The following is a 23,562-nucleotide window of genomic DNA, read 5'->3' as shown; positions in this document are numbered from 1 at the left end:
TCAGCTGAGGGGGCTGAGGGGGCTGAAGGGGGGCGGGACGGGCCTCGCCTCGCCTCGCCTCGCCTGGGGGTCCTCGTTCAGGGAAGGCCCGGCCTGGGCCCCGTGGCGTGAAAACAGCGGAACTGCCTTTCCCTTGCCCTTCACATTTATTTAGCCCATTTGAAGGGGTTTTCAAGGTTTTCCACACGTTTAGAAGGTTATGTACATCCAACAGCTCTTGTGTGGTTGCAATGAACATCACCACAAAACTAGGAGTTAGGAACGTCATCAAATTAGGAATCAGGAACATCACAAAGCTAGGACTTGGGAACATCACAAAATTAGGAATTGGGAACATCACAAAATTAGGAATTAGGAATGTCACAAAATGAGGAACTAGGAACATCACAAAATTAGGAACATCACAAAACTAGGAATCAGGAACATCAGAAAACTAGGAATTAGGAACATCACAATACGCAGGCCGTACTCGGGCGTTGTGAACACAGAATGCCGTGCAGTCCAGGCTGGGAGGCTTTGTGTAGCACCAGGAGCTTTAAGCAATGCCACATTTCCAAAATAAACAACGTGTTTCTGAAGGGGCGAAGTGCCGTCTAAATACTCGGCGTTTATAGGGCCAAACAAGGACGGAAGCGCAGGGAACGTAGAAGTAACGGTCCCCGCTGCAGTGACAGGAAGGGAAGGCAGGAGGAGGTGGCTGCTCTGCGCAGGACCACAAAAAGGACTGCCAGAGGGGCTGAACCTGAGGAACCCCTCTCCTGTTCCCTTAGGGCAGCGTGGGATGGCGAGGAATGAGGCCCTGTGCCGAGCGCAGGCTCCTGCCGCCCTCTCAGTAATTCTGCTTTTAAGTTCCACCTGACCTGCTCCACTTGAGAATAGTTATGTTGGAGGCTGTATCTGAACTACCTAGTTTAAAGTGAGCCCCTGTGTGGTCTGTGGGCTGCAGCCTGCTCCAGCAGGTAGGAGGTTTTCTACATCAACGCCACATTCAGTACTGCTAGGAGGGGCGGGAAGAAGAGGGGTTTTCTTTGTAAACATAAATCTGTTTTGAGTTGGTGCAATGAGTCAGCAATGTAAGTCTCCCCACAGAGAAAATTCCACCGCGTTAGGACAATGCAAGCAGGGGCCCAGCGCTCAGAAATAAGGCTCAGCATAAATGAAATCAGCAAATCCCTGTTTACACTGAAGTTTGGAATCCAGTGCTCACATTTTTCCAGAAAGCCACCAAGCTGGCTCCTAAACCTCCCCGTTGACTGAGCTATCCTCAGAGACCAAACACAAGATACAGCGATACAGGCAGGGAAATGGCCACAAACAACAGGCAGCATGTGAGATACCAAGTGTCTTAAATAAGAAACTAAAAACACCACAGAGGAATACTCTAAAGAGTAATAAAGAAATGTAATTCAGCAGGCTTCCTCCCCAGTCTAGGTAAAGTCCAGTTTTGCACCAAGCATCTTTCAAGTCCCTCTTTTGAAACATGTTATTAACTTCTGGGTAACTCGCAGGATAGCAAAATGCTATGCTCCAATCACACAAGCACCAGGAAGTCAAATACAGTCGCACACACGCCTGTCACACAAGCCTTTTCATTCTCCCCCACCCTCTCCCAAAAAAAGAAGACATTCCTTCCTTTTACAACCTGCTGAATCATGGCACAGGCAGGCAGCCGTGAAACCCATTCCTGCCTGTGCTGCTTTGTCATTCAGGGGAAAAGAACAGTCCTACATTAAAAAAGAAAAAAAAAGAAAAGAAACAAGCTGCTAAAAGTGTATCCTGCACTGTGATTTTCAAGATGTTTGAACTTATATACAAAAGGAATACAAAATCAATGCAATACAGATAAATAATCAAGGGAAAAAAAAAAAAGAGGGATGAAAGGAACAGAAGAACCATGCACAGAGATTTAAGTGCTTTGGCAGCCGAGCAGGTGGTATTTTTAGACCAGACTATGGAGTGCCAGGGCAGGGGCGATAAAAGAAAGAGATGGCAGACACTGCACCACAAACATGACATTGTCAAGGAAAACCATTTAGGTTTGTTGAGGCTTTGCCACAGGTTTGCCATTTGCCACTAATACACGCTTGGGGAGCATGCTGTGCTGCTCTCTGATTTTAGAAGGAAATTCTGAAAGGCAGAAAATGGGCAGTGTGGTGAGGCTGGAAAAGCCTGAAGTTCTCAATCCAGAATAGGCAGAACTCAGAGGTGACAGGAATCTTCAGTTTATGAGCAAACCATGGCTTTGAATAATTGTATTTTGGGGAACGTTTCTTTTCCTGACTGTTACCAGACAGAGAAACCTGCTGCACTTTCAGCAGGTACTTTCTATTCTTAATTCCCTCTAACCTCAATCTCCGAAGAATTCCTGCTTCCTTAATCCCTCCAGGCATTGCCACATTGCTAGCACTCTCCTTGCATTTCAAGCGTTAGCCGGAGATCTTTTCAGATCTCATTCTCCTCTGGAAAACTGGCAAGAAGCGAGTGGAAAATCAGGCAGGTCAGGGCTGCAGGACATCAGTGACACTATGCTGGCAGATAGCAGGCAGTAAAGGCAGATGACCAGCGGGAGAACACTGACTTTTGCTCTTTCAAACTTTGAACTGTGGGAGGGAAGACAAGCTCACATCTCAGTACGGGGCAATGTCCATGTGCTCTGTTACACTTTTCATGGAAAACATTTCTTTACAATGATATCTCTGGAGACCACTCCTGAGAAAGAGACCAGGAAAGATACACTGATATTAGCAAAACAGAGGGGCCCAAATGTATACAGAAAAAAAAGAGAAAAAAAAAAGTCCTGCCACTTTCAAAGGTAATAAATGTGAGTGTAAGAAATGTTATGAATTAATAGTAACAGGGGAAGGAGGATAAACAGCAAAAGGAAGAAGCAGCGGAGAACCAGAACCAGAGCATGAGGAGATGGATGGCAGGAGACAGGGAGGCAGAGTAATCAGGTGGAAGATGATAAACAATCCATCTGGTAGAATAAGTGAAGGAGCTAGGAAGTGCCTCTGGGAACAAGAATTTTACAGAAAACTTCTGGGACCCAGAAGCTCAGGATTATGCAAGACAAGGCAATAGGTGCAAGTTTGGTCTGGACATAGGTAATGAAATCCTGATGGTTTTCTTTGGTTGTATAGAGCCTTGGTAGCTCCTGTAGGCACTGCACCAGCTTGCTGGTCACAGTTTGATCCTGGTTATGCCATTTTCTGCCAGATCTTTCAGAGAACAGATAAAGATTTGCTTGAGAGTAGCCTCAAATGTCCCCAGGTCTGTGCTCTCCCTTGAGGCAGTTTTCTCTGAGCATGCCTGCGACACAGGCAGCAGGAGCTGGCCTTCAGGTGTCTTCTGGTGCACTCGGAGTTGTGCTGTTATTCCCTCTCTAGGGAAATGCTGTCTACCCTTCAGGTGCAAACACTGCAGTGATATCCGCAGGCTGCCACCTCGGTGCCCTGGGTGCATCGGCAATGCCCCAAGCTTTTCACAGGGGCCACAACGACCCTGCACGCAGCTCCCTGGGAACCAGGTGCAGGGAGGGACTGGGGCTGTCCCTGTTAGGAACAAGGCCGCAAGACAATGCCGCGGTGATACAGTCCTTCTGCTTTAGCTCACACTTTCCAAATCAGCCAGGACCGACTGTGGGTGCCAAAAGCTGCTCTCCCACAGCTGCTCGGCAGCTCCATACGTTCCCTGCGGCCGATGTCTGCTGCCCCTCGGCAGCTCCCTGCCTTCCCTTCCTCATCCTCTTCAAAACCGAGCAGAAATGGCGCTAGAGCAGCCACATTCCTGGCGTGCCTGCAAACAGCACCTCGAGCTGCTGGCCTGCACTAATCCTGCCTCGCTGAGGTCAATAAACAGAGAATTAGCAGCACTTAACTCGGTGACCTCTGCGGAGCTGCCACTCTCCCGCTTGCAACAACTGGCTCCTGGAGCTGAAGGGGCTGGACTGCAAGAGGCAGGTATTTCAGTCATTTTGTTTTTTTTTGTCCCAGTCTGACCAAAAAACCTCGCTGTCCTTTTAAGGAAGACAAACCGAGGTATGGCTCCTACTCTGCATGCTGGCTTCTGACCCTTATTTTTTTATGCTTGACTTCCTCACTGTTTTCACTTAAATCTCACATGTGGTTTCATGCTGAGCCCGTTTCTCTTTGCATTACCCACATGTCACCCTCTGTGTCACTTCCTCCTTCATGCTCACATGGCTGCTCCGTGGCTGGAGTTGGGCACCTGCCCCAGCTGAAAACAAAGCACTAAAAACGCAAGGTTTGATTTTAGCAGCATTAGCAGGTTGTCCTTTATATGAGCACATGGATGGAGGTGAACCTGAACAACTTGTGAAACTGAATCTCTAACACCCAGTTTAATTGCTGATGAAGGTGTAGGTGTGTGCTGAAGTGCTTCACTATGAATCAGAACAGCTGAGGTGGGATGGATGTCTTATGCAGCTGTCCTTGCTGTGGAGCAATGCCTTCTGGTGCATGGCCCAGGTGGACAGGTGAGCTTGGCAACCTCTTAAATCACCATCAAAAGTTCTGTAAACCTGCAATGTGCAGAAGGAACTTGCTTCTGAGAATCAGCCCTTGCAGGGTAAAGTCTTCCTACAGCAGCTCATCCCCCGGAGATGTGAGGACAAGTACGTGCCCACAGGGACAGTGACAGCCCAGCTGCACTGCGGCCACGGCAGCTGCAAGCAGCCAGCAAGGACTTCATGCGCTTACTGCATGAAGCGTTTTTACCCTGAGAGCCGCTCAGCCATGTGTCACCGAGCTGCAAGGCAGAGTGACTTTGCACCTTCCAAAAATAACAATGGTGGGGGAGAATCATGGCTTAAGGGGGGGTCCATGCATGTGCTCACCCCAGGAAGGTGCCAGCTAAGTCTGTGCACGCTGAGGATTTACGTCCATTTCTCAGTCAGAACTTAAATTGGCTGGTAACCAGGTGAAAATATTTCCCTACACATGGAAGCTTCTTAAGAGCCATTTCCTGCCGCCAGCTGCTCACTAACCTCACAAACTCGCCAGAAGCTGGAGTCCCTGTCGGCTCTGGTCCCTGCACCTTCCCTGGCCCAGCCAGTGCCGCTTGGCTCCAGTGCCTTGGCAGGGCTTGTCCCAGCTCCTTGAGCTGCTGGTGGTTCTGGCACCGTGTTCTGCTGTCAGGGTGTTCCCTTTCAGCCCCAAGGAGTGGGCAGAACCCCGCTCATGTTTGCCCAGGCGGGGTTCCCATTGCAGACAGGGCAGCACCCCAAAAACCGCACCACCGCTTTCGTGCCCCATGGCTGGTGGTGCAGCTCAGAGCCTGGAGATCATCCCAGCCTCCCAGTCTGGTGGTGTCATTTCCCTGCCTCATATCGCTATTACTCAGAAAAAGCTGATTCACATATTTTTCCAAGGAAAATGATAACAAGGCTCTCTTGGTGAGACTTGGTGACTTGGCTGCAGTCCCCTATGCTTTCCTTAAGGGCAGAAGAGGGGCTGAAGGCGAGGAGCAGAACTGGGCACGGCGTAAGGCTCCGTGCAAGCATTTGCAGCTCCCCACTGCCTTCTGGTGGCAAAAATGCATCCACCTCGCCCATCTCCTTCCCTCCGAGCCCGGCATTTCGGCAGGGCGAGCGGTAGGGGCTCAGCCTCGCACCTCCCTGGCGTCACCTCCCTGCAGAGCATCACTCAAATTCCCCGTGGTTTCGGCCCCAAAAGGCTCCACTCCGTGCCAGAAAATAGGGTGGAGAATAACAGATCCTGTGTTCCCAAGGGTCCTGCTCTGCCTCCAGGGATGCAACACGTCCCCGACACGGTGAGCGCTGTGCCACGGTGCGTTCCTTTGGGCAGGAGCAACGAGAAGGTTTCCAGCCTGGGTTGCCGGGAGCAAAGCAGCCAGGAGTGAAGGCTTTATAGGATTTGCTGCTGCTTTTGTGTGTGATATTAGTCTCCTAGGGAAGGATAAGCTGCTGCGTCTGGAGGTGGTCCCTGCCTGCCTGTCCTCTGACAGCTGGAAGGAGCAAAGTGAACTTGCATGTGGTGGAGGCCTCAGCGGGTCTCACCTTATGGTCTGTCTGCATTTTCTGCAGGGATATGCTGCATTTTCTTGCATTGCTCTGGCTGACAAAAACAAAATAACCTTAAGGTGCTGTAAACATTCCCTCAGTGATTTCCTCCAGTCCTCTAGTTTGCATCAGTCTACGCTCTTAGACCTGTGTGTAGAAAGCATCTGGTGACAGGAAAAAGGCCACATTGTGCAGACCTCCATGTGCTCCCTGGCAGAGGCTCCCTGGGCCTCCCAAGAGGAGCAGCACCCGCTCAGGCCCACACGACGCTCCCATGAGGGCCGTGAGTGCCCATGGGGGCTCCCAGGGTAGGCCCGAGGAGTGCCCGAATGAGTTGGCCAAGGTCACAAGGGTGACTTTGTGTTGGCACCAAACATTTCTGTCCGTCCAGGCTCAGGCCAAGGAAATGGCGGAGCCTTTCCTCCAGGTTTAGGCCTGAGGCGGAGCCTTTCGTCCAGGTTTACCTACAGGGTTTGGATCTTGCTGCCGCTGCCGTTTAAATGATGGGGGAATGAAAGAAATGATGCTTACTGGTATTTCAGAAATCAAAGAGCCTCTTTTAAAGCAGAGCGTGTGAACAAAGATGTAAGTGAGGGCCTGGGGTCCACCAGATCTCTGCTGGTTCGAGGAAGCAGAGCGGTGAGAATGGCCCTGGGGGTGTCCTCTCCTCACAGTCCTTTGCTGTCCTCCCGCGGGTGGAACAGCCCCTGCCTTCAGCAAAGCACATTCAGAAGCTGGCAATTGTTAAAAAATCCTAAATGTAACATGGCTGTTCTGATATCATTTCAGGGAAAAGGGTGAGTCATGGATTTAAAAGCAGCACGGTAGCGGTGTGCATCGAGACAAACACTGTAGTATTCTCTGCAGACTTAGAAGACGCAGAAGCTTTCTCACATAGAAACCCATGAGGGTGTGGAGGTGGGGATTTATTTCAGAACTGGCTGGCTATTATAAAAGCAAACAGAAATTGGAGAGTGAGAGGCCTCCTTCGGTGCATTGGCTGATAGGGAAATGAAGACAGTCTGGAGGCAGTCAGAAGATGTCTGCTTGGCACAAGGCTGCGAGAGATGGTTAAGGTTACACGAGTGAACCATGACAACCTCTGCTCTCTTTTTCAAGTCAAATAGCTTGGAGTTAGATCTTATCACTCAAAACTTGAATTAATCATGGGCTGAGTATTATAACTGAAAGAAATAGATCAAATTATAAAGGCAAGCTGCTACTAAGCTCAATGGAAACTAAAGAATGAGGAGGAATGAAGAGAGAGGTCTGATTAAGACTGTATTAAAAATATCAACTATGCCTCAGGGAATGGTGCTGTTCTCAAACAGATTCCAGCATCAGAAGTACAGTGGTTTAGTTTTCCAGCAAGAAACCAGGCTAGGTAAGAGCTTGAATTCTTTCAGAGCATGTTATCCATGCCAGGAGGAATAGACTTGCAGCTGACCTGCCTCCCTTGCTTGCCTTCTTAGAAACTGTGGATTATAACAATCAGTTTATGTCAGATAAACTCACTCTTTTGGTTTTGCATTTCCAGTTTATTCCTTTTATTTAATCTAAATGTTTTCTCTATTAGGCTCTCCTGTTTTGCAAGCATCTATGTGGGGAACTTGAATCAGCTACTGACTGACTTTCTAAAAACACATCCTTGGCTTCCTTTGTTATCTTGAGACATTTCAGTATAACACTTTGTCCCACGAACAGGTCCACTTTTAATCTGTCCGTCAGCTCAGTGACAAGGGTCCTTCCTCTTGTTCAACCCCGATCCAAGCTAGAAGCAGGCTGAGCAGCAGGCTTTCTGCAATCCTAGATAGCTTCTCAGTGGAGTTTTTTTTTTTTTTTTCTGATAGTATTTTACAAAGCAGCAAAGAAAAACAAATAGATCCTCCTTCCTTTTTGGATGTAAAGATGTAGATGTGACGCAAACTCAGCAAAATCTCTGTATTAAATGAAGGTTTTTTCTGTTTTCTTATTTTTCAACTGATTGCTAAATCAGCATGTTTTACAGATCTTCATAGATTTTTATATATACATGTACATATATGTGAAAAATCCGTATCTGTATGTATAATGAAAAATCTATACGTAATAAAAACATAGGTAATATAAACCTATATGTATATATATGAATAAGAAACCCTGTATTTAGAGTTAAGAAGGTCTCTAGTAAATCAAATGTTAAATACTAAAAGGGTTGATCATTAGAGGACTTTGGGAGGAATTTGAACTCATTTTCAAATGAGTTCAAATGAAAAAATAAGTGTTCTGCAGATAACAGCTGTCCATGTTAATCTGTTGTAGACATTGAACCTCATATAAATTAGAGGAGGGGATTTTCCTATTTGCTTTAGTAAAAACCCAAACAGTGGTCCCCTGATAAGTCCTGTATCAACAGACTGGACTGTATATTCTTGAGCAGCCACTTCCTTCTTTGGCAGAAGTTAAAAATTATACAAAGTAGTAGTGTCCTAATAAAACTTCCAACAAAACCCCCTTGAACTAAGGATAACTCTGTAAGGACCTTATTGGCGGGTTGACATCCATCCTGTTCATCAGACAAAATACAAGACTTTTCCTTGCAGCATTATCTGTTGGCATTTCTTTATGTGACAGGTGACTGGTCCTTAAAGCGAGTGTGCAGTAAGTGCCCTTGCCAGTGAGCATCCACGTTCTGCTCTGGGCACACCCTGTGGAAAGGCAATTCTGACTGATAGCTGTTGTGGGAGGAACGAGCTGATTTTAGGCAAAGCTGCCCAACCACGGCCAACGGGTTTGTGCGCTGTGATTTACTGGTCCAGCTCACCGAAAAGCAGACGAGAGCCGGGCCTCCTACAGCTTCTCCAAATGGAGGCTCACGCTGCAGTCTCTGTTCTCTCACCCACTTCCAGTGCTCAGGAGGGATTTTTACCTTTACGTGGTGGGCTGCAGCCAGTCCCAGAAGCTCTCTGGTTGCTTCATGATGGCTCTCACTTGTAGCCCTGCCTGCAATGGGAAGTCTGGCAGGCAGCCAGCCACACACAGCAGACAATCACTGGGTTGGGGATGACGGTGAATTAAAATCCTATTTGGTTGCCTTTGCCCAGGCGATGTCCTTATAGCATTGGATTATGTTAGCATCTGAGCATAATGAGCAGTCATACAGGTTAATGTTCATTCTTTTTCCACGGTACGTGGCTTAGTGAAAGATCTTTAAAATAGATTGTGAGAAACCATTGCTCCTCTTGGGCAATTTCAGGAATGTGGGATTGGGTTCCCTTAAATCCCTTTCTTGTATAATCTACTTTTCTTTTTAATTTCTAGTGCTGTTATTCCTGCTGCCAAGAGTTTAGTTGTCACACAGGTACCGGAAACCTTTTCCCTGCTCAGAGGGCAGGGCAAATTATTCTTTGGTATTTGCAGAACTACAACAACAGCCAAAAATTTAAGAGGTGTATTGAGGATGAGAAGATTAAGACAGTGAATAAAGCAAGCAAGCTGTTACATGTAATCACTAAGCTGTACGGGACACAGCATCAGCTGGGGTCTGTGCAGCCACTACAGGACCAGACTGCGATGTGAAGCTGCGATGAGCAGTGGTAACGCCAGAACTTTCCAGAACAAAAGTCCAAGCTCCTGTGTGCTGTGTTCAGCTCCATGCCAGACTCAGAAGAAAGTGCAGAGGTCTCGGAGGGGGAAGCCAGGAGGGCGCAGGGCCGGGCGCTCTGCTTCTGCCACTGCCCTGCCTGCCCAGGCCCCGCAGTGCTGGGACAAAGGCTGTGCACACCACGCCAGGGAACTGGAAGCAGGGGGATGCTTCTTGTGTGAGAGCAACAGGAAATCTTCAAATTACTGTGTGCTGTTTCCCTTTCCTTTTCCCCAGTAGAGCTGCAGGGTGCGGCTGTGGTCAGGAGCTCGAGGAACTGCCCTCTTGTCAGAGCGGTGAGACACCGTCCGTCCATCCCACGCTCAGGTGCAGCAAGGTGGATAGCCCTCAGCAGCGCCACTGTCACTGCCGTTCAGCCTCCCAGTGGTTAAAAGCAAGGGCGTGCGGGCAAGTTTGGTATTTAGCGCTGCTTCTGGTTGCTCTATTCTTTTACACAATTGCATCGTGCGGCCATTTCACACCCTAAAAATAAACCCAGCTGTTTTTAAAGCTATTCTTTTGTCCCCGTGTGTGATCTGTCACTGCTGAGGGACAGCTTCTGGCCTTTTGTGAAAGCTCCCTGTGCCTGACATGCTTGTCAGCTGCTTCTAAGGCCTCTGGGAAGAGCACGATCTCCTCGCTTACAGCCAGTGCCCCGCAGCTGGAGGGGACAACGTGGCTCGGGGGTGGGACCAGCCAGCACTGGAAGGAAGAGCAATGCCCTGGTTGGTCTCTGGCACCTCCTGGGATTGCCCCTGCCCAGCTTTGCAAGGTCACCTCGGCCTTCTCACCAGGCTCAGCCGAACAAAGGCAACAAGAAGTCACAGCTGGTAACCAGAACCTCGGCCCCTCCCGGCTTGCCTCTTGCCCTCGTGACGTTTGACTGCTGCCGGCTCCCTGGTCCTGCGCCAGCGGCATTCATGGACAGATTCTCCCTTGGGAGTGGGGAAGGGACGGCACCCGCATTCCTCAGGCCCGGCAGTTTGGGCAGCCCAGGCTGGCGTCCCCCCAGGGGACATCGCTCAGTGCATCTCGGCAGGGCACGACAGCAGCAGAGTTCAAAGGACGACGGTCCGAGCGATGCCCTCCTGCCATCTGCAGCACCTTTCTTTCTGGGAAGCAACCATCCATCCCACCCACGTCACACCTCCGCTGCCCCCAGGAACTCCTCCTTCCCCCTGCGGGACAGGATTTGGTGTGAAAAGCCCCCGTAAGGGCACAGCGACTGCTGCCCTCCTGGTGGCCGCATCCCAGCATCACCTCCCCAGTCTGGGCAAACTCCCCTGGCTCTTTCCCCATGCCTGGCAAGCCTGGGTCCTCTCCGCTGCAGGAAACCCATCAGGAACGCCAGCTCCTTCCTAAAGAGCACCTCCATCGAGCTGTCCTCGCTCAGCCCCTCACCGCTCCCCCGGCTCCATCTCGAGACCGGGCAGAGCTGCCAGCACTCCCTTCCTGGCCCAAATGGGACAGGGCAGCGAGAGCTCTGCTTCTTCACCCCTGTAATTCAGGAAAGGCAAGCCGCCCTCCACCGCCGCTTTATACCCTTTGATGCATTTTTATGTGGCTTTAGCCTTGTCATTTTTTTTTTCCACATCATTATAGGATAACAGTAAGTGTGTGTTAACATCAGAGCTGCCAAAGATACTTGAAAGGCTTGTTTGTCCCTCCGCAAGGCAAAATCATCCCCCTTCCTGCCATATGCACTTATCATGCCAGAAATTCATTCTTGCTCGCTCTGGCCAGAAGCACAGTTGCCTTTTTGGTGTTGTTCTTTTTTTATTTATGTGCTATTTCTGACATTCTGCTGAAAAGGGAGTAGGAAAATTGGCAAAACACACGGAAAGGAGTTGCTTGTTCCATGTGACAATAATATAAGACAAGGCAGGACAAGAGAGGGGTTGAACTTGCATGTTTTAATCGTTTTAACAGATGTTGGCCATAGAAGAGGGGTTATTATTCATCTGAATGTATCGATGCTTTTGATGATGAGTTAAGCAAGGGTAGCATTTTGGCACTGCTTTTATACTAACATGCCCTCTAGACAGATTTAATATGCGCATAGATAAAGGTCACCAGATTTCTTTAGAAGAAAGCTTTAAAAAATGCCTCCAAATTATCCCTGACTGAATGAGTATCATACACTTATTTACATAGTTTCCCAAAGGCTTTAAATGGAGGCTTCCCACCATCACTGCTGAAGCATTTTATCTCTCCTGAGATGAAAACCACTGCCAGTAGGGCCAAAGGTTGAAGCAGCCCATAGAAGATCGCTTTGGCCCTCAAAAATTCTATGATAACCGATCACTTGAGAACGTTTGTGTGACCTCTTTGATATTGCACAGACCCAGAAATGTTGGGAATTACAACCGAAATCAGTCCAGCTCAACGGGATAAAGTGCTTCTCCAATATCTACCCAGTTTGTACACCGAGCGACACTTCGCAGGATGTCAGCCTGAACGTCACTGGCAAAACCAACCGTCTGCTGCCTTCCTTTGTGAAAAGAGGAGCCTCTGTACAGCTCCGCATTTTAGTAAGCTGATTCTTGCCACTTCTTGCAAAGTTTTCAAGGTTATTGCAAAATGCCAGGCCCTGGACGCATGTCAAAACGCCCAGAAGGTCTGAGCCAGCCTGCACCTTCCCGGGAGCCCTGCTGGGAAGCGCAGAGCAGAAATTGGCTGCAGCTGTCCCCGTTTCTTAGGAATGGCAGAGCTTGGCCAAAGCCGTGTTAACAAGCAATGAAATAATGAATTGCTGTCTTCTTGCCATTTTTTTCTTCTTGCCTGCCCTTCCTTTTACAGCTGCAAAATCCAAGAACTCAAAAGGAAGTCTCAACACATGTCGATCTGAGACAATGGAAGCTCCCCGCAGCCGCGGGAGCACAGGAAGGCATTTTTGCCCCCTCTGCTGTCCCAGCCCAAGGGAGGGGTTAGCTGAGCAGCCCGAGGTGCTCGGGGCTCTTCTCTGATTCTTTAGAATCAAAAAAATCTTCTATTTCTGTGTGGCTTTGAATTCTTTTGAACTAAAAAATCCACCTTTTTTAATTACCCCCCTCTTTAATTTTTTTTTTTTTTTTTGGTCTCTCTGGCTTTTAATTCTTTTGAACCAAAAATTCTCTTTTTCTGCGTGGCTGTTGGAAAGACACTAGCTGCTCCCGCATGCAGTTCTGCTGTCACAGGTTTGGATGTGCTCAGTGGCTGCAGAAGAATTAGAAACGAAAGGAAGCACGAGTGCCAACAGGGTTAGAAGATACCTCTATATTTTTCGGATACATTTGGAAGGACGAGGAGGATCCCCAATGCTTCGCAGCTGAAGGGTAAGTTGCTCAGAAGGAAAACGTTTCTTTTTCTGCTAACAGAGCTCTTGGCCTCTTGCAGGCTCATGAAATACATTTCCAGGGGATTTTGCTGCGTGTAACGTCTCTGAACTCTGGGCTGCCTTTTCCTTGCCCCCCTGCTGCCGGGGAGCAATAGGTACTGCACACTGTGCCGCTGCTGCGAGCTCCCCCAGGCCTTTCGCGCTGCTTATTTTTCCTCCCAAGATGACTTATAATCCAGATCAGCATTGCAATACAGCTCGCAGAGCAGCCCGACGGTGTTAATTAGGAGGCAGAAAGGATTAATGGCTACAGGAAGCGGTGACAAAAGCAACACCAGCTGGCGTGGGCTCAGAGAAATGCCTCCAGCGATGACTCAGGGGGAGGTGCGATGACTGGACCACGCTCACGTACACACAGCCTGGGGAGCAGTGGGGAGCAGCACGCAGCCAGGGGAGAGTGGGAAGAGAGGGGCAGCGTTTCTTTAGCTCCCACCCCAAAAATCCGCGCCCGGCCTGGACCTGGGACTGCAGAACTTGTCTTTGATTAGGAGGAAATTTGGCTGTGCCAGCCTTGGAGGGTGAGGTCTTGCAATACGCTCATTCCAGTGTCATCGCAGGCGGCTGGTGACAGCGGTGACATCCCGTCCCATCCCCTTCCCCTTTCGACCCACGCAGCCCCTGGATGTGGTGGCCGTGCCAGCAACCCGCTGTCCCCTCGTTGGGTGGCATTTAGTGCGGGAGGAAGGTGCTCGTTCTGGCTCTTGGCAAGCACCGAGTGAGGATGGAAAATACAGAGAGTTCTGGTGGTGACAAAGAGGGGTGAGATAAATACGATGGCCCGCAGGAGGTAAAGGCAGCTTGAAAAGTCATGTTTCTGTGTGAGGGAGGAGGGGAGACAATTCTCTGCTTATTTATTCATTCATGTTTCTACTGACCTTTGATATATTTAGACTATATTAGATGATACTAGAAATATTTTGTTTCTAATGATGATCTGGACAGAGGGAGTGCCCTGTGTGGTTCTTCACAACTTCTTCTGGCCGAGGCTTCCTTACACACGTCTGACTCGGGTCACGCTGCACTGTCATCTGACCGAGGTGTACGCACAGATCTTTTTGTTCGGTTGTTGTGCTTTGTGTTTTCTTTTGCTAGCAGGCTGTAATCAGCCAGGCGCTGAGGGAAAAACCAACTGCACTGAGCATGGAGAGACCTTTGCCCTTTCTGAGCTGACGTGGGAAAATTCTTCATTTTTCTGACAGCTAAGCTAGAGGAAACAAAACACCATGCCCCTCGTATTTCTAAACAGTTGCTGGAACGGAAAAGCATCAGTCCTGATATGAAACAATTCATCTTACAGCCGACACTTGAAAAATGGTGGTGTCTGCCGTTGGTATTTGGAGAAATAAGCTGGGACACGTTGTAGCCTCTTTGAGTCTTTAGCCCTTAGAGGGAGGCGAAAAGCCAGCCCCGCTTTGTTGTTTCTTAGACGGTCCATCGAGGGCACCGGACTACAACGTAATTCTCTTGCATAAGTCTGATCTTGTTTTCTGTAATAACGAAGTTTAATGATCGCTTTGTCCTAAACCACCTTCCCTGAGCCAAAGAGAAATTCTTCGAATGACGGAGAGGAAGGAGACAAAGCCAGGGTTCGGCAGCGCGGCTGTGCCAGCACGGTGCTGATGGACAGGAACCGGCTGAGCGGGCTGCTCCAGGCACACACATGTGAAAACATCGGTCTCTTCTTGCTATATCCTGATGGACTGTGCAGGTTTTTACCCCCACAGATCTCTCACTGATGTGTTTCACGAGAGCTATCTTGGCTGAGGACTGAGCGGGAGGCTTAAATGCGCCGCTCCCGGCCTTCCCAGCACAAGGGTGGGCTCTGAACCCCTTGGTGTCTGACTGTCACGCAGGTCTCACCCCAGCAGAACGGCAGATCTGTGCCTACTGTGCTTGTTCCCGTCCTGTCCAGCAGCTGCAGCGGGTTCTTGGTGCAGGGGCTTTATTCGGCTCCATACCTGTGCCACGAGCTGTACCCGATGCATGCCCAGGAGCTGCTGCCTGGGGTGCTGCGTGCCACGAGGCGCTGAGGTTCCCGACGTGTCAGCTCAAGTGGGGGCTATGGCTTCGTGTGCTGCATCAGCAGGAGGAAAGCGCCTTGGCTTGCGTTAGGAGAGCTTCTAAACCAGATATTCCAGGGGAAGAACCAGCTGGGCTGCTGGGATCTGTCGTCGTCCCCCCCCGCTTCCCCTCTCTTATCTCTCCCATAAGCTTTCTGCTGGATTTCTCACTTCCTCATCTCAGATTCCTGGAAGAGGGAGGGTGGGAACGGAAATTCTCCGTTAGAACTTTCTCTACCACTTTACACTTCTACTGCACGTATGATAAAGGAGGAACCAGAGAGCTCCTGGTTTTAAGCACTGCCTACAAATCTCTCTGTTCGATTAGAGCCAGCCTATGGTGCCAGCCGCCACCGCCGACCACCACATCAGCAAGGACTGAACCTGGACAGAGGAGCTCCTGCTCAGGAAATCAGGTTTTCTAGCCTGGGAGAATCAATATGTTGGATCAGATCCATCTGCTGGCTGCCGTGACAGTTCTGGGAGTCCTGGAACAAGGTAGGGAGCATTGTATACCCATGTCCAAATACTTGCTGGGTCAATCTACTGTGCCTCCACCAATTTCCTTTCACTTCCATACCGTGCTTCTGCTGTCACGCTGCCACTTAGCTGCTTTTCAGAGTTTGGTGTAGGACGTAGCATAAAAAGCACGGCAGCTCTGAGAGGGGGAAGAGCAGGACACGGAGGGTCACACAGAATCTCCTTCAACCATTGTTCCACATTGTGTGACCATTTATTTCAGCATCTGGGTGGCTTATCTGTGGCATCAGCTCCCTCCCTACTCGGCTATTTAGAAGGGGAAAAAAGTAAAGGTCTAGGAAAAAAAATGGCAGCAACAATGTGTTCTGAACTGCATAACTATTTGTACAGATAATAGATGATATGTTAATCGTGCGAGAGAGAAACCAGATACCCACTGGTTGTACATGACTGCATACTCCTTGCTTCACTGTTGCACTGGCTGATTCTCTTTTTCTTGTCTGAAATATGTCTGGGATTTTCAGCTGGCTTTGCTCTCCAGGGCTGCAAGGTCAGGGGGAGGCTGCAGGACTTTTGCCTTATCTCTGACAGTCTCCTGGCCACCGAGCCCACTCAGATGACTGACCTGTGCTACTTTTCTCTCCTTTACTGCAGCCTACTTCTTCCTCCAGGTGATCTATGCCAGGCGGAAGTTTGGTGTTTCTCCTCCAAATATCTCAGGCCCACCTGAATTTGAGAGGATCTTTCGAGCACAGTAAGAAATGCCTCTTATAAGGTGCTTTGTAGACCTCATGTCTGACAGCACTGCCCTTCCCCTGCTTTGCCCTTATGTTCTCGGGATGCCCTGCAGCACTGCAGCAGGTACCCACTTCCCCCGGGTCCAGTTAACGGATATAAGAGTCAGAGTCGGGACTTTGTTGGCTCGTAAGTCCTAAACACAACAACCACTGCTGATAGAAACCACAGAGGAATTTGTGCTGTAGAGCAAAGGCAAAGTCTCTGGTGTCTGAGCCTTAGGCTGTTTTTCACCAAGTAGCGTCAAAGCCTCAGGCAGCTTCACCACTGCTCTGAACCCCCCTTGCTGAGAGCTCCCAGAGAGCTCTCAGCGGGGCTGCGAGGGGAATTGCCCAAATACAGACAGTCCAAACGGCCAAGTGCTCCCTCCTGCTCCCGTGCTGCGATGGCCTTGTCTGCATACGATGCACGTTGTCCTGGACATGCACACAGCCGGCTGGGACAGACCTTGGTTGTGGCTTCTGGGCTTTCACGGCAGGATTTAAGCAGCAGTACTGGGATGGTGGTGAGACAGTTGTTCCCAGAGCCTTTCCGTGCATGGTCAGACCTGGGCACCTTTTAGTTCCCTGCAAACAGGGACTGGCCTGGCGACCCAGATCCTCCCACTGCTTAATTTCTGTGAATAAAGGTAGGACAGGAACTGCAGGGAAAGGTACAAGCCTGGTGGCTTTTATGGAGACACCATCTCTAAGATGCAATAGCCTACAGCATCCAGAAACTGCTAGGGAAACCAAAAAAGGAAGATCTTCCTCCTTGCCCATGTTTATGACTGTCCTCTTTTCCTCTAGGGTGAACTCCTCCGAGTATTTTCCCATCTTTGTGGCACTTCTGTGGCAGGCTGGACTCTTCTTCCATCAAGGTGAGAATAGCCTGTTACCTGCTTGGATGCTGGGTCAGCAGTGCTGGCTCAGTCCTCAGGTCCTGCTCACTTTCTGAACAATTAATTAGGCAGTAATCCTGTCTCTGCTGGGGGTGTGGAGCCAGAGGACACACGGCCTCTATTCCTCCCCTTTGGGCTATCTGCTGCGTCCAAAGTAGCTCTAAAAAGCCTGTGGAGATGGCCACTGTGATCTTTCTCACGTGCAGGTCTGGCTGCAGCCTTGGGTCTGCTCTATCTCTACTCCCGCTACTGCTACTTTATGGGATACAGGGCATCGTCCTCGGAAAGGTAAACACCTCCCACCAGCCTCCAGCAAGCAGTGACCCCCGGGGAACACAGCGTGCTTCGGGAAAGGGCGGGAGCTCAGCACTCCCCGGGGCTGCTTCGGGGTCAGCCCTGCCACAGCCCTGGGCACAGCGTGGGCACGGGAACGGGGCTGGCACCAGACATGGGTGCGGGGTGAGGCTGGGGCTGCCTGAACCCCTGTGGGTGGATGTGCTTGCACGCTCCCTCCAGGCAGGAGCAGGGGCAGGGAGAACCTAGGGCTGCCTTTCCAAAGCCCCCTCCAGGGGCAGGGCTGATCCCAGGTGAGGGCAGTGATGCTCGGTCTCTCCTTCCTTCCAGGCTCGCCCCCATCTACTTTAGCACTGGGGTTCTCTGGATCCTTGTGGCAGCGTCGGCCCTGGGCCTCCTGCATTTCTTCCTCTCTCACTACACGGGGCTGAACATCCTCCAGCTGCTCGCAGCGTGACGCCCCGTTCCTCATCCGTGTCCTCACCTCCGTGTCCCGCTGCCTTGCACTCCTTGTAGCGGATGGCTTGCACCGAGTACAGCCCTTGGTGGCAAATCCACCCTCACCTGAACTTTAAACACCTCCCTCCCTGCTGCCCCGTGCTGGCAGGAACCACGGAGCTATTCCAGAGGTATTTTTCCCCATGTGCTCTTTGCGCCAATTGCTCTGTATCTGGCAACTCTGTCATGACCGATGCTGAAACAACAACGCCCTGAAAAAAGGAGAATTTTAGGAAAACAGGACACAGAAAAGTGAGCTCATCTCAGCCCCAGCTTCCCAGCCAGGGCAGATGCCAAGACGTTCCCATGCTCCCTGTGGGTACATCCAGCCCAGGCATCACTGCGGGGTCAGTGCCAGCTTTCCGGAGCCCACACCTAGGAAAGGCATTTGTCTGGAACCACCTGTGGGCTGGGGCAGGGCGAGGGGTGAGGGATAAAGAGGAGCGGCCGTAAACACACCGATGGCTGTGCTATGCGACGGTCTGCTCCGAGCAGCTTGCAAGGCAGCAGAGCCAGAGGGAGAGGGAGCGGACTCACAACCACTGCTGCACATGTAACTTTGAGTATCGCTGAGCAACAACGTGCGCGGGAGCTACTGCCAATAAAAAGGCGCTGAGCTTGCTGTGCTGTGCTCCTTGTGGGGCTGTGTGTGGCACAGGACAAAAGCTGTGTGTTTTGAGCTCAAGGCTACTGCCTCAGTCTCCCTGCAGCAGGAGTGCCAGTAGTGAGAAGACAATTTTCAGTGGTGCAGAGCCCCCGGGCTTGGGTCTGAGGTGCCCAGAAGTGAATATTCAGCCCTGCTGAGTGCTTTGGCCGGTGCTGGGGTCTCCCTCTGGGCTCAGCCCCCTGTGAGGGGGAGGGCTGGGTTTCCACAGATGCTCAGCATTGGAAGCACTGAGCCTTTTGCCTCTCAGTCCCCCCGTGTTAGCAGCACAGCTTAGAAAACACCAGAAGTGCTCTGAGCCCTCGTCACGGGGAATTCTCATCAAGCCCAGGGAACAAAAACAACTCCGTTAGTGTGCTGACAGCTCAACCAGGTTTTAAAGGCTGCCATCCTCCCCTCCCTCCCCTAGTGACAGACATATCTTACACTGTAAGAACATGAGGTGTTTTTTTTCTGGAAGGGATGAACTTTTCACATTGCTTCATTTCCTTCCCTGCACTTTAATTGGCTTGTTCAGCAAAGCTCCCACTCCGTTTCCCTTTTCAGGCTCTTCTGCCTTGGATCAGAGCACACACTGCATGGGAAGGCTTAAATTCAAAGAGAAATAACTGTACAGCACTCATCTGTGCAGAGTTTTCAGCACAGCGGGGCCCCATCCTCACAGGAGCCCGGGATGTCAGCCATGTAAAAAGACAGAGTAACTTTTTCTAGCGGTGTTGGCAAAACCCTTTGGCAAAAGCAGAGGGATGTTTTACCCTGGCTGTGCCTTAGGGAGGTACAGACGCATCACCTGCCCCGCTGAGATTTTACGTAGCCATCCCATCAATGCCTCCCACCACCTCCTGATGCATTTTCTCTCCTCACCCCTTCACCAGCACCACCAGCACCTCGCGGCCACCCAGCGCGCTCCGGGCTTTGGGTTCCTGCCTCCCCTCAAACCCCATCCGTGTGAGCCCAAGTTGCTTCACACACTACCTCCATCTCCCACCCCACAACCCATTTCCCAACCCCACAGCACCAGCTTGGGGCCACTGCCCACCTCAGGCCCACTGGCCTGGGTAAATATTTAACCCTGCCACAGAAAAGAAGCCCAGGGCATCATCCCTTGGAAACAGCCATCGGGGGTGCCGCAGGTGCCCCCCCCAGCCCAGGGGTGCTGCCACGGCTCAGCTCCTTCAGACCAGGGAATGGGGGAATGGTCTGCTCCAACAACCGGAGGCCTGGCTCCGAGGGGGGGTCCCCCGGAGGTGCCGGGAGCCGAGGCCGGGCCGGGGGCTCCGAGGCTCGGCCACACGCGGGGCCGCTCGGGCGGGCGGCGGGCACCAGGGGGCGCCGGTGCCACGCGGGGCCGGGGCCGGGCCTGGCCCTGGTGTTAGGAGTAGTGGGGGGGGGAGGTCCTGCAGCCTCGCGGAAATCTCCTCGAGACACGTCCTATTAAAGTCCGAAGAGCCCCCTGAAAGTGCTTCACAGATTTCTGGACTCCTTTCTGCTCCCCCCCCTGCTGCCAGGCCCGGCCCGGGGCACTTGGAAGCGAATCTGCTCGCGCACGGCCGCAGCCCCTGCGGCCAAGCAGCCAGCACAGCAAAGGAAACCTGAAGAAGGAGCGAGATCTTTTCTGTCTTGTAACCAAGCCTCCCTCCCGGTGGGCCTTGTCGCCCCTGGGAGGTGGAAGCACGCAGATCTGCCCCACTGAAAGCCTCTGCCACCTGCTGCAGGGATCTCCATGCACATACACGCTGGGATTCCTGCACGTGTGCGGGAACCGAGGCTCCTGTAAGGCTTTCGTACAGCAATAAAGAAGTTTGCAGCATATTATCTTGAAAACCTCAAGGGCACACACGTGTACTTTCCTCCCCTTCGTGTGACGGCCTGTGCAGGATACGTGCACAGACAGGTCTGGTGTGCGGGTTTGCACACAGCGCCCGGCACCCGAAACGCTGTGCCTGGGACCATGGGAGGAAACGCAGCCGAGCAGGAGGAAGAGCGACATGCTAAGGGTTTGCAGGGCCACAGGGAGCAGATCCTTGGCTTCCTGCAAGAAGCAGCACTAACTTTTTTCAGGGGGTGTTTGGGAGAGAAAGGGGCTGGGGGAGGAGGGTGCAGCTGGTGGCCCTGGCTTTGTGGCGCCGGCATGTCACCCAGGTTTCCATAGCACCAGCATCCATAACACGGGGCCGAGGGGAGGGAGAGAAGTAGGTCAGACTGGGCTAACAATACCCAGACGGGTCCATGTCCACAGCTCAGGCTGATCCGGGAAAGGGGGTGAAGCAGAGGGGAAAAGGAGAGAAAACAACAACAAAAAGACGAAAACACAAAGCGTCCCTAGTTTGAACAGCGCGTTTCTTTCCTTCAGGAAGAAAAAAGAAAAAAAAAAGGAAAACCTTTTAAAGCCACCTTTGTGTATCAGTACTGAGAAACCAAGACTAGCACCCACCTCCTGCCCATCTGACAACAGACTACAAGGGAATTCAAATGCTAATTTGGAGCCAGACTGCTCAATGGGTCTTTATTTCCACAGCAGCTCCAGCATCAGAGCTCCCAGGAGCCAGGCTGCTGAAGCAGGGAGGAAGCTCATCTCCAGACCAGTCCTGAAAAAAGCTTCCCTTCCCCTTCTCCTTTCCTGATTTTGTTATCGACTTGTCTTAGTTTTACTTGTTTACATTCAAGGGCAAGGAAAAGGAAAAGAAGTCACACTGGAGTTGTGCAACAAGAATAACCGCTGTAGTGACCCATTTTATGTGCTGAGTCTGCAGAGGCTGCACTATCAACATAACAGCATTTTGGTGTTTGCCTGTGTGCAGAATAATCGTTTTGAATTATGTATCGATCAATGCCAAAAGTGCAGAGAACGCTCAGGTTCTGGGAGGCAAGAAGCAGAACCCTGCTGATCCGAGCAAACACACAGGCAGAGATATCTGCTGGGTGTGTAACAGCAAGATCAGAGGCAGGACTGCCTTGCTCAGGGAAACTGGGGGGGTGTACGTGCATGCAACAGCTGTGGTACATGGCCAGGAAAATCCACATGTAAAGGTTAAAATTTGCCTTGTCTTCATCAGCTTTGTACATCCCTGTAATTACCACTTGTAAGGCAGCACTGAGAATTCATCTTTCTCCTGGTGAGGACAGAGCCATAGTATACACAAGTTAGATGGGGCTTAACGCACCCTTTTGTGAACGCTCTCCCTCCGAAGGAAAACTTGAACGTTTGCTGCAGAGGTGTATGGAACAGCACGACCCATTTCAGTCTCCACTGACACTGTGTCCTACTGTGTGTCCAGGGATTTCCAGGGTTTAAAACTAACAGTAAAAGTTAGGTCAGAAGACCGAAAGTAGGGTCAGCTCTTGGGAAGACTCACGGAACGCTACCGGGAGAATCGGAGAGGATCTGTGCCAGCGGCACGTGTGGCCTGTGCACCAGCTGCGTGGCTTGGGTGTTGCACCACTTGACAGGAGAAAGCTGGGTGACCCCCAGCAGCTAGGGCAAGGTTACCTGCAAGGGGTAGGAGTCAGGGATCATCACGTCAGCAAGTGTGAAAACGATGAGCTCCTGTGGTCACTGCCCCTGGGCTAAAACTGGCTCAATTTCAAGACCACGAGTGGCTAGATCTAGGTCCAGCCTGAGCTCATCAACTGCAGTGAGTTTCTGATGGCTCCTCTGTCAAGGCAGCCAGCAGCCCTGCCTGCTTTGGAAGCTGACAGGGTACTGGGGCCTTGTGGGTCCTGGTGTTCCTGGGAATAACAAGAGCTCAGGCACTGTCTGCATGCTGGAACTGCAGCGTGCTATCTGCCCTGATACAGATAACGCAGCTCTCTCTCCCAAGACTAGACTCAGTCACCCCCACTGTAAAGTATTTACAGTTTTACAGCTCATCCTCCTTCTGGGAGGGAATGGGGAAATGCAGGCCAGGCTTGTTACAAGGGATGCAAATGGACACTTGCCCACCTCCCTCCTGGCAGGGCGCAACGCTGAAGTGCCAAAGAGCTGCAAATGTTCTGCCTGAGCCCAGAAGGAACCTTCCCAGAGATCAGCCTTATTAGCTCACGCAGCACTGCACGGCCAGATGGCTTTGGGATCAGAGCTGACTCATGCCCACCTCACTCAGAGGCAGGCAAAACACGCAGGTAGCTAAGGTGTGCTGGTAGAAGACACCTTCTGCTGTAAGGGCATTCACAGCAAGGTAGCAGAAAGCGAGTAGTATTCTGCCAACTGCCTTAGGTAGAGTGGTACAGGCCTGAGCAGAAAAGCATCAGACGTGAACATTCAACTGAGCCACGAGTGGATGTGATCACAAAAGGAGCAGAGCAGAGGCAATTCTTCCATTCCTGCAGTGACAAAGGATACTGAGCATAAGCTGTGCATAAGCTGGTAGTATAAAGGGGAGGGTGATAGATTCAAGAAGTACAGCAGTGGTCTCAGAGAGAAGGAGGGATGTGGGTATCTGCTTCAGCCTCTCAGATTGTTTTTTAGACAGGCTTGGCTTCTTAGTAAAATAGATGAGGAAAACTGGGATAGCTCTGTGGTAGACCACCGACCACCATTTCCAAGGGAAGGACAGAAAAGGTGAAAAGGAAGAAAGTAGAGGTGAAGTGTAACTAAAAAGCCTCTTAATTTGCCCAAAGTAAAAGCGGCTGGATTAGCAAAGCTGTGAAGTGGCAGAATTAGCAGGTCACGAATGTGTTATCTAATATGGTATAACACACAGCATGCATATTTAATAGCATTGTTTAGCTTGTATTTTGTCACGGCTGGAGGTTGCCATAGGTAGCAACAGAAAGATTAATAATTGAATTATAATTGAATTCTAAGGCTTGATTAGGCCACATAATACAGAGAAACCTACTAAGTTTTAATA

At 50.8% G+C, this 23,562-nt stretch overlaps 1 protein-coding gene across 5 annotated transcripts; it reads left to right on the top strand.

The window, feature by feature from the left end:
• Window positions 1-11,811: 11,811 nt before the first annotated feature.
• LOC121077798 (leukotriene C4 synthase-like) lies at window positions 11,812-21,856 on the top strand. 5 transcript variants are annotated; one of them, XM_040573339.1, is made up of 6 exons: window positions 11,812-12,976; window positions 15,427-15,596; window positions 16,233-16,332; window positions 17,162-17,232; window positions 17,460-17,541; window positions 19,256-21,856. In XM_040573339.1, exons 2-6 carry the CDS (start codon window positions 15,539-15,541, stop codon window positions 19,299-19,301), a joined length of 357 nt encoding a protein of 118 aa, XP_040429273.1. In that variant the 5' UTR covers window positions 11,812-12,976; window positions 15,427-15,538; the 3' UTR covers window positions 19,302-21,856. The 5 variants fall into 5 exon arrangements, with proteins under 5 accessions (XP_040429273.1, XP_040429269.1, XP_040429272.1 ...); XM_040573335.1 differs by having other exon boundaries at window positions 11,840-12,976; window positions 17,878-21,818; XM_040573338.1 differs by lacking the exon at window positions 11,812-12,976 and adding an exon at window positions 13,065-13,556 and having other exon boundaries at window positions 17,878-21,818.
• The last annotated feature ends 1,706 nt before the right edge of the window (window positions 21,857-23,562 follow it).

This window comes from Cygnus olor, chromosome 14, assembly GCF_009769625.2.
Source record: "Cygnus olor isolate bCygOlo1 chromosome 14, bCygOlo1.pri.v2, whole genome shotgun sequence".
Taxonomy (NCBI): Eukaryota; Metazoa; Chordata; class Aves; order Anseriformes; family Anatidae; genus Cygnus; species Cygnus olor.
Note: the sequence above shows the minus strand (reverse complement) of the source record. Positions and strands in the feature narration are given on the sequence as shown.